Here is a 13,142-nt window from a genome sequence, read left to right as displayed (position 1 = left end):
GAGGGGGCAGGGGGAAGGGGGCCGGGAGAGCGCAGGGAATCTAGATACGGCGCTAAGGGGCTTTGTACGAATATGGATTTTCCCTGTTGATGCGGTTAACTGTCCCCGCCCCTCGCACCGAGCACGGCCCCGGAGTAAGTCCCTTACTGGCGGCTGCGTGGCCCGACTGGGTGCGCCCCCACCCTGCTTCCACACGCATAGACACACCGGAACACTTTGTAGTTATACGGTGCCGCAGGCTACCTTGTGAGTGAGTTTGCCTACCGCCACTTTACCACGGTGCCTTCATGGCACGAAGCAAGTAGGCAACGTTTTACCACGCCTGCATACGCCACACAATGTAAAAGTAGGCCACCGTGTAGCCTCCGAGTCGTGTAGGTCAAAGTAACAGCGGGCACCGCGGCGCCGCCAGGGTTTACACTACTGTCTCGTTTCGGTTAGTTGGACCGTTATGTTTGCACTCAATAAAGTGATGAACTAATTATTTATTGCAGGTGTAGCCGTGCCGGGTCCTTGGCTGTGATGAAGGCAAGTAGTGCGGCACTGCAAAGGCTCCTGCGAGCGCTGGTAACGTTGCCGAGTACCCTGTGCCTAACACCCTCCCCAGCAGCACAGTCCCCGGCGCCGCCCGTGACCCGGCCCGGCCCGCACCCGCCGCCCCAGCACTGACGGCGAGGGAGTCTGACGCCTGCTGACGCCGCTGCCCCGGGCCGGCCCCGCCAGGACAGGCTCCATGCCTCATGTCCGAACAGAGCTCTGCCAAGGACGGCGAGGCCAAGCCGGCCCCCGCGGCCCCCGTGGCCAAGGCGGACCCCAGCGGCGTCCAGCTGGTGCACGGGCTCGCCGAGAAGGAGGGCGTGGTCGAGGCGCCCACTGACATCGCCATCGAGGGCACCAAGCTGCTGCGGCTCCCCGACCTCACGTGGAAGAACTACGGGAACCCGCCCAACAAGCTCGTCATCACCAACACGGGGCACACGGGTGACTGGCGCTCTCAGAACTTGTGAGTCTGGTGTTTGTGCCGCCCGCGGCGTTACAGCCTCCTTTTGTTTTATCGGCCCGTGCCAGTGAACGTGGGCGGCAAGTGGGAGAGCAACAGATCGTACCTGCGCGACGGCCCCTTCAAGGGCCAATATGTCTTCGCGCAGATGCACTTCCACTGGGGGCCCGGCGACGACACGGGGTCGGAGCACAGCGTGGACGGGGTCAAGTACGTCGCCCCCCGCCTCGGGCCCTGGGCGCCGCGCGGCGCCCAGCCACCCGATATCGCTTTCCGCCCTTTTTATTTTGCGCTCCGGAAAAGGGGGTAGTAAAGTCGAGAGCCAGGCGGAGAGGATAACACGATTTTATCGGGCTTTGCGTCAAAACCATGACGTGGCTTGGTTCGTGATGGTGAGTGCGGCCAGCCTCGCCTCCGCACACCCAAATCCCTCTGAGCACATCGCGTGGGGGGAACAGATGGGGGAGGTTTGGGGTGAGGGGGTTGGGGTAGAGACGGTACTGATCTGTTCCGTCGCCGTGGGATTGCAGGTTGCCAATGGAGCTGCACGTCGTCCATATCAATCGAATATACCGTACCCAGGAGCTAGCTCTCAAGGAGAACGACGGCGTAGCTATTCTGATATACCTTTTCCAGGTAAAGAGGCTATTTCGCTTTTATTCACATCTTTCCCTTTGTCAAGCTTGGCATTTTTCTTATCTACTGGGGAAACGCGTGTAACGCGTTGCCCTTACAGCTCCAGGAGCAGAACAATTCGGACCTGACTCCTATCGTGGAGGCCCTGCCCATGGTCACACTCCCACAGACGTCCACGACAATCGACCCGATGGCGATCGAGAAGCTCATCGTGCCTTTCCAGAAGGACTACTTCCTGTACTGGGGAGCGGTGTCATCCCCGACCTGCAAACACCGCATTCTCTGGCTGACATGTCGCACTCCGCTGGGCATCAGTTCCGACCAGGTGGGACCCATCGAGTGCACTGACCGGCGCGTCCGACGCACGCTCGGCCCGCTCGCTCTCACCACCCGTTGTTTCTTCCAGCTCGCCCACTTCCGCCAGATCCGTGACGTCAGCGGACAGTTCATGGTGAAGAACTTCCGCGAGACACATCCGCGGAAGTCGTACACGCTATTCCACGTGAATCCCTCCTCGAAGCTGGAAAGCACTCTGCTGGCGCCTTTCCCCGGCCATGCTCTAGCCGGCTCCGGGCGGCCCTCGGAGGCCGAGGATGGCAGCAGAAGAGTGTCCGGGGAGGCGGGGAGGAAGAGGGGCTCGGGTGAGCAGGGGGCGGCCGGCGAGCGGCCCAGGGGCGACAGCGGGGGCGAGCACTTCGAGGTCGCGCCCACCGACGACGGCTACAAGTCGCTCGAGGGGACGGTACTGCAGGAGAGCTCCCAACAGGACGGGCTGTCCCTCGACCGCGTCGGATCGGGCGCGTTGGGAGAGGACGGAGACGCGGAGGGAGGTGCGTCGCTCGAGTGCAAGGCGAGCCACGCCGAGTCCATCTGCATGGAAGATGTGGACGAACAGCACCGAAGGAAGTTCAGCCTGGACGTCCAGGACGGCGGCCTCGAGAGAGTGTCCGAGCGTCCCAGTGCCCTCGAGAGGGCGAGCGGATTGGGCGGCAGCGGCATCGACATCCACATCGTGGCGCCGGATGGGCTGGACACACAGGAGGACGGATACGCGCCCACACCAGCGCCGGCAGCCGCCAGGGAAAGCACCGGGGCCCCAGGGGAAGCCGTTGTACCTGGTGGCCCTGCTCCAACAGGAGAACGTGCAAGTGCAGCAGGCGTTCAACCTGGAGGCCCAACTCCACCAGGGGTACGTCCAAGCGCGGCAAGTGCACAGCCTGGAGGTCCTAGTCCTGTAGGTGAGCGTTCGAGCGCAGCTGGTGCTCAGCCTGGAAGTACGAGTCCAGTAGGAGGCCGTGCAAGCGCAACAGCTACTGGCCCTGAAGGCGCTAGTCCAGCAGGAGAACGCCCAAGCGCAGCAGGCGCTAAGACTGAAGGACCCAGTCCAGTAGGAGGACGCGTAAGCGCAACGGCCACTGTGCCTGGAGGTCCTAGTCCAGTAGGAGGACGAGCAAGCGCAACAACCACTGTACCTGGAGGCCCTGGCCCAGTAGGAGGACGAGCAAGCACAACAGCCACTGTGCCTGGAGCCCCTAGTTCAGCTGGAGAACGTCCAAGCGCCGCGGGCGCTCAGCCCGAAGGCTCTGCTCCGGCAGGTGCAAGTCCCAGCGTAACAACCGGTGCACCTGGAGCGACACCAGCTTCAAGACCAAGCGCAGCAGCAGCTGTTCCCACAGGCTCCGGAGCGGCAGCGGCAAAATCGAGCTCAGGAGTCGCTGTATCTGGAGGCCCAGCTGGTGCAAGACCAAGTGCTGGATCCGCTCTGCCCGGTGGCACTGGTCCAGCAGCTGCAAGTCCAAGCGCAGGAATCGTTGGGCCTGGGGGACCCGGGACAGCCGCTACACCCGGCAGTCCGAAAGCCGCTGAAAGACAGAGTGTAGTTGGTGCTGGGCAACCAAGTGCTACAGCCATGGCAGGTGCTCCCAGCGCAGCAGGACCGAGCGCAAACATTGGACGAGCCTCTGGTGCTGGAGGACCGAGCCCTGCAGCAGCCACACCAAGCACGGTGGGCTATGGTCCAGGTCCACAAACCGCTACTGGAGGGCCGAGTGCAGCTGCATTTGTCGATGGGGTTGTGAAAGGCGCCGAAAGCTTGCTAGCGGAAGCGGGCTCAGGTGTGGCTGGGAATGGCGGAGTTAATGAGATGGCTGAGCTCGGAGGGTCCGGCTACGGTTCTGCATTTGAAGGAAGCGCCGACCCGACAGCTGCTTTTGGTGGCGGGCCCGACCTCGGCGCTGCGTTTGAAGGAGGCGCCGACCTCGGCGTTGCTTTTGAAGGAGGCGCTGACCTCGCTGCTGCTTTTGAAGGAGGCGCCGATCTTGATGCAGCCATGGGCCCTGGTGCTGGCCCAGGAACTACCGCTGGAGCGGTCGCACCCCCCGGAGTTCCTGCTGGCGCCAATGGGGCACCCGACGTCGGCGGTGCCTCGCAAGGTGGGCCAGACTTGGGCTCTGCATCTGCAGGTGCTGATCCGACTGCCACTCTAGAAGGAGGAGCCGGCGTTGGAGCTGCCTTCGAAGGAGGGGCTGACCTCAACACACTGGAGGGAGCTCCTCGTGCCAGTGAAGCAAGGCCAGGTGAAGCTGAGCCTGGTGGAGATGGAACAGCGGCGGCCAAGAGACCCACCGTAGACGGTGACACCCGCATAGTTCCAGGCGGTGAGGGAGGGCCTGGAGATGTGCAGGCGGGAGAAAGACCCCTCGGCGCCGGCTCGACTGTGGGGGCACCTATAACAGGTGCAGGTGTCATGGAGGGAGCCGAAGGAGTGGGAGAGCAAGAGGGGGGAGGCCAGGGCGAGGGGTCGGGAGGACACGGTGGCGAGCACGGCGAGTACGGCGGGGGCGGAGGTGGTGGTGGCGGCGGCGGCGGCCTCGGTGGCGAGGGCGGAGAGTTCGGCGGTGGCCAGGGCGGTGAACTCGGCGGCGCAGGGGGCGGTCAAGACGGCGGGGAGGACGGCGACAAGGGTGGTGACCGCGGATGGGCCGATGCGACGGGAGACCCAGAGTTGGACGAAGAGAGACCCGAGGATCAGGAAGCTATTGATGGCGGCCAGCCAGCGGGGCAGTCGGCGAGCCAGGTTGGCGGCCAGACGGGCAGCGGGAGAATGAGCGCCAGGGGTAGCACGGTGGCAGCCGCGGCCGCGGCGTCGACAACAGCGGCGGGCGCAGCGTCCTCAACAGCGGGAGCCGCAGCGTCAACGACAGCGGCAACAGAGGCGACGGCGGGGGTGACGGGAACGGGCAGCCACAAGGGCAGCGTGGACGGCGGTGAGTGCCTCAGCGAGAAGGGCTCCAAGTCGTCTAAGAAGTCCACCAAGTCGCGAACGGGGAGCGCCGCTGGTGAAGCCTGGGCCGACGCGGAGGGTCCACCCGGCATCATAGAGGGCGACGAGGCCGTTGAGGCCATGGAGCGGGAGCTGGGCGCTGCGCCACTGACCGGAGAGGGCAGCGCTGCTGGGGAGCGAGCTGACGGTGCGTCGCCAGGGGCCGCGGGCGCGGGGAGCCAGGGCGCCGGAGCACAGGGAGGCGAGGCAGGCGAAGGAGGCGGGTACCCGGGCCAGGAGCTTCCCCCGCCCCCGCCACCACCCTACGAGTTCCAGTACTTCAAACCGGAGCTGGAAGAGCAGCGCGGCCCGCAGCCCGTTTTCTTCAACAGCATGGCTGTCACGCCCGCTGTGCTGCACTCCAAGCGCTCCCTCAACGAGATGAAACCCGCGGCGCCGTGCCACGGACGTGCTCTAAAGGTGAGCGTCATAAGGCCGAGTAGTGTGTTTACATCATCCGAAAAATATGCTGAAGTATGTGAGGAGTCCGAATTTTGTTCGATTCTATTACCATCCCATACTTATTATTACTATTCAGATATCAAAAGAAAACCATCATTTTGAAAAATTTGTGTGTTTTGGGGTACTGGGGAGGGGAGAGTTTCTTGGCGCGAATGTGCAGCTGCAGCACTTGTCTTCAGTTAGATCGAACCACGACCACGTGATTTGCGGTTGTGGAGGCAGCGAAGGTGTGCACAGTTGGGTTTTGCAGGTGGCCGAAAGAATTCTCTTATATTTTTCTGTATTCGTTGAAACAATAATGTGTGGTTTAGGTGAGCACGTTGTAGTTTGTCGTGTACGAGGATTTGTTTGTTCGTTTATTCAGTGATGATCGTGTGAATGGGGCGAATTGCGTTGGAGGTTATGCCCATTCGTGTAAATTCCACTGTAGGTAATTTTCAACTGCTATTGTTCTGCTTGTAAACATTACAAACATGGTAGAAGGTTTCTTATTATTATAAAGTCACAAAATTTAATTGGAGGACTGTAAGTGTTTCATTTTAGATTTTCTGGTAACTCTTGTTGAATGTGAGATTTGGAGATTTACTCTATGTGCTCTGGAAACTCAAGTGTGTACGCGTTTGCGTTGTCTCCTGAATACCTAACTGTATGCAGTAGATTGTGTCACGTAGTCAGGTGTGTAGGAGATGGTGTGTACATGGCCAGGTACACGCTGAAAACTACGTGCCAAAGTGTGTACCTGGCCATGTGCATGCCATCCACTGCAAACGTTATCATATATGTACTCACTACCTGCTGCACACTGGTATGTATTCAGGAGATCACACATACATGTACACACTTGGGTTTCCAGAATGTGTAAAAAAATCATCAAATCCTAAAATTTTAATGTCTTGGATTTATTTTGTTTTATTATTTAGTATTACATTTTAGTTTAAGTACTGCGTAAACTGTTCCCTTCCAAAAACTGTTGTACGTTAAAAATTTATTGCACGTCTTTTTACTTCAATTGTTAATTTTTCACAAAAATATTTGTTTGATCTGCGTAGATCTATCAAGATGAGAAGTTGATGTGGCTTGAACAAGAGGCAGACCGACAATATGTTGAATACGAGGCTATCAAGTACTGTGACCTAGTTGATGAGGAATGGGACAGCATTGCATATGATGTAGCCCAGCAGAGGAAAGAAGCTTGTCCTCCTAGTAAGCATTCACATTCAACATGTTTTACTTCCGAACCTCTCTAAAAAGCGCCTCTAATTGCCGCTTCTTTTCCCCCCTAGATGCTGAAGTCACCGGCACTGGCTGGCCGTTCGACCCGTTCCAGTCGGACAACCCGGACGCGCCGCTCCTGTCCCCCATCGACGTGTCCCCGCAGGGCCTTGCCGAGGTCAAGCTGTCGCCCCTGGTGTACGATGGCCACTTCAACCCCAACGCCTTGAGCCGCATGTCCAACACGGGCGAGACAGGTGTGTGCGCACGCAACGCTATACTTCATGGGGTCGCGAATTAGGGTCCTGGCAGTACTGAAGCCGCGCCTTGCGCACCCCCGTTCCGTCCTGCAGTCGAGGTCCGCCTGCTGAACCCCCACCTGACGCCCACCCTGCACGGCGGCCCGCTGCTCGACCACTACATCTTCGACTCGATGCACTTCCACTGGGGCAGCGGCTCCTCGGAGAGCCTGGGCAGCGTGCATCGCGTGGGCGGGCAGCGCTTCTGCATGGAGGTGCACCTGCTGCACTACCGCGCCGAGTACGGCTGCAAGGCGGAGGCCCTGCGCCACCAGGGCGGCCTCTGCGTCGTGGCCTTCATGCTGCACGTGAGTAGCGCCTCCAGTCCTCCTCCACCCGGCGGGGGCACCTTGGGCACCTTCCGTCCTCACCGGGCTCTACCTGCCGACAGATGTCGAACATCGAGAACGCCTTCTTCTCGCGGCTGGCGCGCGAACTGTCCAAGATCGAGACGCCCATGTCGTGCACGCCGCTCGAGCACAACGCGCTGCTGTGCTGCGCCGAGGCCGCCGCGCCCTTCGGCTACGTCACCTACCCGGGGACGCTCATCGGGCGCGAGGACAACAACGTGGTGTGGATCGTGTACCCCAACCCCGTGGGCATCTGCTGCAAGCAGGTGAGTAGTTGTGGGGGTCATGGGGGCGCCAGGGTGGTAGGAGTAACAGGAGGAGGTGGGCGCCCAGTTGTCCGCTGGCCGGGGGCTCGGCGGTCCTGGCGGAGGCCGGGGCTGTACTGATAAGCGCCACGTTCTGCCTGTCCCGCACAAACCTAACTCGCCCCCCCCCCCTCCTGTCCGCCCCCTTTGCAGACGATGCAGTTCCAGCAGCTCCGCGCCGCCACCGACCTTGTGCCGGGTGGGGTGCTGGCGACGCACGAGGTCTCGAACAGGCCGGTGCTCAAAGCCGTGCCTCCCTGAGCGGCCCGGGGCTGGCTATCTCTGCCCGGCCGGCTGGCAGGCCCTGCCCCTGCCCGGACCCGCGCCCAGATAAGCGTCGGGCCGCTCCAGCGTGTCCACGGCCGCGCACCGCGCAGCCTCCGTCCGTCAGCCGTTGTCACGTGCAGAGTGTGTCCGGGGCACTCGTCTGCCACGGCCGCGCGGTCACGGCGTACCGCCGGGCGACGGGAATGGAAATAAATCGGCAAGGACAACGAGCCGGCTCCTGTCGACGACGATGACGACGACGGATGCCTCTCAGTTCCGCGCGAGGACCGTGGCGCGAGGCGCGGCCCAGAGAGGCGCGCTCGCCGCGCTTCTGGCCGCTGCCGTTGCCGGCCGCCTGCGAGCGCTTTTTTGACGTCGTCTTTGAACTCTCGCGCCGCCGCGGCGGCTGACGCTGACGCCGATAAGTCGCTAAATATTCATTCCGTTCGGGGCGTCCCCCGGGCCGGGCGTGCTCGCGGCCTTCTCGGCGCTGCCTGGCCCTCGCCCTCGGCCCGGCTCCTTTGACCGCGGCGCCACTTGTCATTCCGCGCGGGTACTCCGCGAGGCGCGCTCGTGACTCACGGCACCTCATCGTCACTTTGGCCCGACATGATGCGGAGCGACAAGCGACGTCTGCGCGGCGCCCACGACGCGACGCCTGCCGGGCCGGGTGTGTCGTCGGCGCCTCGCCCCGCCCCCGCCCCACCACGCCCCCGCACCGGCTGTTCCGTCGCAGGAGTTCCGCTAATCCCGAGCTGACTCACCCACCGACCAGCGCCCCTGCCACCCTTCCCCTCCCCCCTCTTCCTCTGTCTCCGCCGTGGTGGAGATTCTGCCTGCCGCCATCTGCTGCTACAACAGCCAGCCTCGGCCTTCCGTCGTGGCGCGGCGGGGGGGTTGCGGGGCGTCGTCGTCGCGTCGCCCAACTACTTTGCAGTAATTAAATTTGGCTTAAGGTCAGACTGTTTGCTTTTTGTAGTGGACTCTCGTCGGCGCCATAGTCACTCATTAGGCACCAGCACCAGGCGACACCATGCCCCGACCCAAGTTGGGGCCTCCGTGATGGACTGACGGGGCGGAGTGTGGGCTGCGTTTCAACTGCCCAGGCTTTCCACGAAGTCTCTCCGCGTACTCGGTCCCGGACTTCTCTCTCGCAGCACCCGCGCCAACTCCGCCAGCAGCCCACGCTTCCCTCTCGGTAAAGGAGGGTGCGGGGGCGTGGCGTGGCCGGGCAGCGGGCGGGTGTCGCGAGAAGCCGAAGAGGAATGTCTGCTTCCCTCTTCTGCTCTCTCCCACAATCAGCCTCGGGTTTTTGCCGCCGCACGCAATTTTTTTCCTCGAGGGGGCTGCGCCGCACTGACATCCGAGACAGCAATAACTAATCGACCGGCAAGAAAGAAGTAAATTTGTTAGCGGATTTTTTTCTCCCTCTCGTAAGGCATCATCTTGATCCCTGCCACTGTTGCACTACTATCACGAGGGGGAATAAAGTCACTTCTTCCCCTACCCCCCCCCCCTCTGTCCGCCAACATTTTGCTGCGGAGTTTTCCTTTGCAGGATGAACAAGGCCCTCGTTGCCCTCGACCCCCCCAGGTATCGGACATGCTGCCGAGGTTCACAGCTCGCCCGACGAGGCCAAGCAAATCAGAGCGCATTGTGACGCTGGCCGGACCGAAGGCGGCTGAGGAGACGATCGAGGGGCGTGGGACTTTGGGCAAAATACACCGCGGCGAAAACGTTCATAAACCCTACAGAAACATTCAACAAAAAACAATGCGATACAATTGGACACAACGCTTGACAGTGATAATCGGAGAAAATGAGACACATTTGCAAAGAATTTTTAAAAGTATGTCGGCCTTTTCGAGATTTTCACAGCGAAATCATGCAATACCAATGCCCAATCGGTTACCTCAAGGGATCGTTCGGAAAGTACGTGCGCTTGTCTCAGATTCGGACGGCAAATTACAGGAGCCCGGCGCCTGCGAAACTTGTGGTAGGCCACCCAGCAGTGCACGCGTGCTCTGCAGGCAAGATGTTGCCTACGTACTAGGCGCTATGAGAGCCGAGTATCAGCCCGCCTGTTCTCTGAACCAATACCAGGCGGGTTGATACTCGGCGTGGGCATCCTTGTGCTAGCCCCTCGCCCCGCCCCGCCCCGCCCCGCCCGCGGCTTCGGCTGAGCGCACGCCCCCGCCCCGCCTGATTGGGTTCAATAGTGATTGATGGAAGTGAGCTAGCCGGCTATGAATATCGCCCGGCCCGCCCGAGTCTTTGCATAGTAATGCGACTCGGGAATAAGAAGTCACCCCGCAGTGGCCGGGCCGGAGCCGGCCGAGGCCGCCAAGTGATGCAGCGCCGCGGGTCAAGGGATCCCGGAGGGAAGCGGCGCGGAAGGGGGAGGGGGGGGGGAATTCTCTTTTTGCCGCCAAGTTCACTCGGCCGGTTTATGACCGTCGCGGTGGTGGAATCGGAGCGAGAAACGAGAGAGCGAGAGATAATAAAGTTGAAATTTTATATTATATCCCCGCTCCCCTCTCTCCCTTCCCCCTTTTCCGCTTCGGCTCCAAGAAGCCGCATCCGTCGTCTCCATCGTCGTCGGCGTCGTAGCCGTGGTCCTGTTTCAAGCCATCGGTTTCTAATAAGAAGGGAGGGGGGATGGGGGGGGGGCTCTCTCGGGCTCCTGCTGAATTATTAGCTCGAAACTGCTGCTTTGCAGGGGGTTGAATAACAGCCCCAGCAAAATTTCCGAGCTCGAATCTCTGCGCCGGTGGTGGCGCCCGCAAGCTCACTTCATCCCATTTGCCGATTGACGTCGTTCTGCGGGAGGTTTTTTTTTTCTCTCTCTCCACGCGGCGCCAGGACGCCTCCAGGACGGATCCGCCTGAGCCTTGAAGGGGAAGGGAAGGGAAGGGGAGAGGAGGGTGACCCAACACGTGCGTCAGCCAGGCAGGCCCACCCCTCATTCGGATGGCATCGGATTGGCCGCCAACATTTCATTATCATACATATTATTTGGCGTGGCACGGCGTGGCCGCGCAGGCGCCAGGCGTCTGTGACAGCCGCGCGAGTGTCGGCGGCAGCTCGACAGCTCAGCGACTCCCCCCCACCCCCTATCCACCTCCCTCTCCCTCCCTCCCTCCCTCCCTCCCCTCCCCTCCGATGCGCACGTCGTGTCGCTCGCCATGTATCGTCGCGGTATGCTAATTATCTCTGCCCGCGACAAATATATGCCATACGTCGAAATTAACACTCCAATTCCTATTTCCCCCAACATCTGTTAGCTCGCTCTCTCTCCGGCGCGCGCTTGCGTGCGTGTGTGTGCGCTGGATTGACCGACTTTTTTATTTTTCCACGTCCGGTTTTTCTTGCCCTGTCGTTGAAATGCGCGAGGATGTTTTATTTTCGAGTCAGTCTCGACAGTCCTCTGTGGGTGCGCGTCACTGCGCTGTGCGGGAGTGTCCGCGGGGAAGGCCAACCATACCGCCCCACGCCCTGCCGCGCGAGTCGGACGTGACTGCGTTAGACTCGCCGCGAGGAATTCCGTCCCGAACCATATTTCACGTCAATTTGTCATCCTTCTCGAAAGACGCGGAGGGAGAGAGAAAGAGAAGGAAAAATTGCGACGAATAATGCGAGGAATGAATGAACAGAAATTGCGTGGGGAGATCGGATTCCTGGTAGCGCGCGAGCCGCTGGTGGTGTGAGAGCCGCGCGGCGCTGTCGGAGCAGGCGAACACGAGCACCCGCCCGAGTTTGGCTCGAAGAAGTGTCCCGGCGCTGCCTGGCGCCGCATTGGCATTCCCCTCGCGCCCGGCCCGGCGCCGCGCGCTGTAGCGGGGCGGGGTGCGGCGAGGCGCGGCGGACTGGAACGCCTCACTTCGACAGGTTCGCGATGCACCATGATGCGACACCCCTCACTTTTCCCCCTCTTTTTTCGGAGTAGACTCCTCCGTGGGGCTCCTCCGCACTGCTGCTGTACTGCTGGCTACGCTTTGCGTCTTCTCTGCTCTGCCTTGTCTTCCCCGCGCTCTATTCGCCTGCTCGATCGGCTCGACTTCGGAATGCATTTTCCACCATCATCCCCTCTGCTCTTCCGCGCCCCGCCCGCCGCTGCCGGGGGATCAAAGAGCGAGCGGTATTGGCGGCGTCCGCGCACCGCGCGCGCGCTCTTTCGCTCGCTCTTGGCGCTTTGTCTCGCTCAATCGCGCGCTTCTGCGCTCTCGCTCCGGCCCTCCTCACCCCTAGCATCTCACTATCGCCCTCTATCCTCCGTCACTCTACCACCTGCAAACCAAAATTGTGTAATTGTATGCAGCATTTCCTGAACACCCTTTATGTACGCACGAGATGGCGTGCTCTATGCCATAGAAGGTGTGCAGTTGTAGTAAATAACGCATTCTCTATTCAATTACAATTGTATTTGAAGAGCCCTCCTTTCTGAATCCTCTGTAGCTCTCTCTCTCTCTTTCTCGTTCGCTCTCTCTCTCTCTCTCCTCTGTCACCCTCTGCAGTCCCGTCTCGCTACTCTTACTCTCGCCCGTCGGAGCGGTATAGGAGGCTCCCCGGAACCCAATTACAGTGGGTGCGGCCTGGCTGGGCCCCGGGCCCCGGGCCCCTGCACCGCGCGCCCCGGCAGTCCCGGCGCGCGGGCGCGCGCAGCGTGTGGCCTAGCCCGGCCGCGTAGGGGGGCCGGCCCGGTACCCGACCCTACCCTACCCTCTGCGCGGCGCTCGGCTCGGCCGCCGGTCCTTGGGAACATCAGCATTCCGGCGGTGTGTGCGCCACGCCACGCCGCGCCGGCCCCTCGCTGAGGAATTTATTAAAAGCACGGGAAGCAATTAACTTTTGCTTTGTGTCGCTGGATGATGTGCGGGCCGGGCCGGGCCGACCCAAAGGAGGCAGAGGCGCCGGTGATGGTCTCCTTCCCCCCGTATCGAGGAGGCTCTACAAGGCGGCGGCTCGGGGTCCCAATCTCGTTTTTACGGTGAAGAACTTTGCTCAAGAGGCCCGGGGCGGGCGAGGGCAAGGCATAGGCCGCAGGGCGCGGGGCGCGGACAGGCTTTGCATCGTGATGCTACTCGCGCACCTTTCACTTTGCGGCCGCCCCCGCCGCCCCCCTGTCGCCTCCCCCCTGGCGGTAAGCTCATTACAGCGCGTCGCTTGCTGCCGCGGACGCTAAGCATACTTTTAAAACCAATAGAACAGCAAGGCCGACCGGCAGCCGGGGGCCGCCGCCGCGCTGTTTGATCGCTTTAAAAAGCGGCGGAGGAAGAACTCTGCACTCTC

General features: G+C 61.3%; 1 protein-coding gene across 1 annotated transcript; it reads left to right on the top strand.

Annotated features, from left to right (window-relative positions):
* Positions 1–614: 614 nt before the first annotated feature.
* Positions 615–8,877, top strand: LOC113204552 (uncharacterized PE-PGRS family protein PE_PGRS54-like). Its single transcript, XM_026419760.2, has 10 exons — positions 615–981; positions 1,069–1,210; positions 1,531–1,636; positions 1,737–1,961; positions 2,043–5,378; positions 6,470–6,623; positions 6,704–6,889; positions 6,986–7,239; positions 7,323–7,547; positions 7,740–8,877. The coding sequence occupies exons 1-10, from the start codon at positions 741–743 to the stop codon at positions 7,845–7,847; spliced, it is 4,977 nt and encodes a 1,658-aa protein (XP_026275545.2). The 5' UTR covers positions 615–740; the 3' UTR covers positions 7,848–8,877.
* The last annotated feature ends 4,265 nt before the right edge of the window (positions 8,878–13,142 follow it).

Source organism: Frankliniella occidentalis, unplaced genomic scaffold (genome assembly GCF_000697945.3).
Source record: "Frankliniella occidentalis isolate FOCC.00 unplaced genomic scaffold, Focc_3.1 Scaffold21, whole genome shotgun sequence".
In the NCBI taxonomy this organism is placed as follows: Eukaryota; Metazoa; Arthropoda; class Insecta; order Thysanoptera; family Thripidae; genus Frankliniella; species Frankliniella occidentalis.
This window is presented reverse-complemented; position numbering and strand designations above follow the sequence as displayed.

Coding starts and splice junctions, on each gene's coding strand:
- LOC113204552 (XM_026419760.2), top strand. CDS start 741: ATGTCCGAACAGAGCTCTGCCAAGGACGGCGAGGCCAAGCCGGCCCCC. Junction 1,637..1,736: donor TTCTGATATACCTTTTCCAG/GTAAAGAGGCTA, acceptor TTGCCCTTACAG/CTCCAGGAGCAGAACAATTC. Junction 1,962..2,042: donor TGGGCATCAGTTCCGACCAG/GTGGGACCCATC, acceptor TGTTTCTTCCAG/CTCGCCCACTTCCGCCAGAT.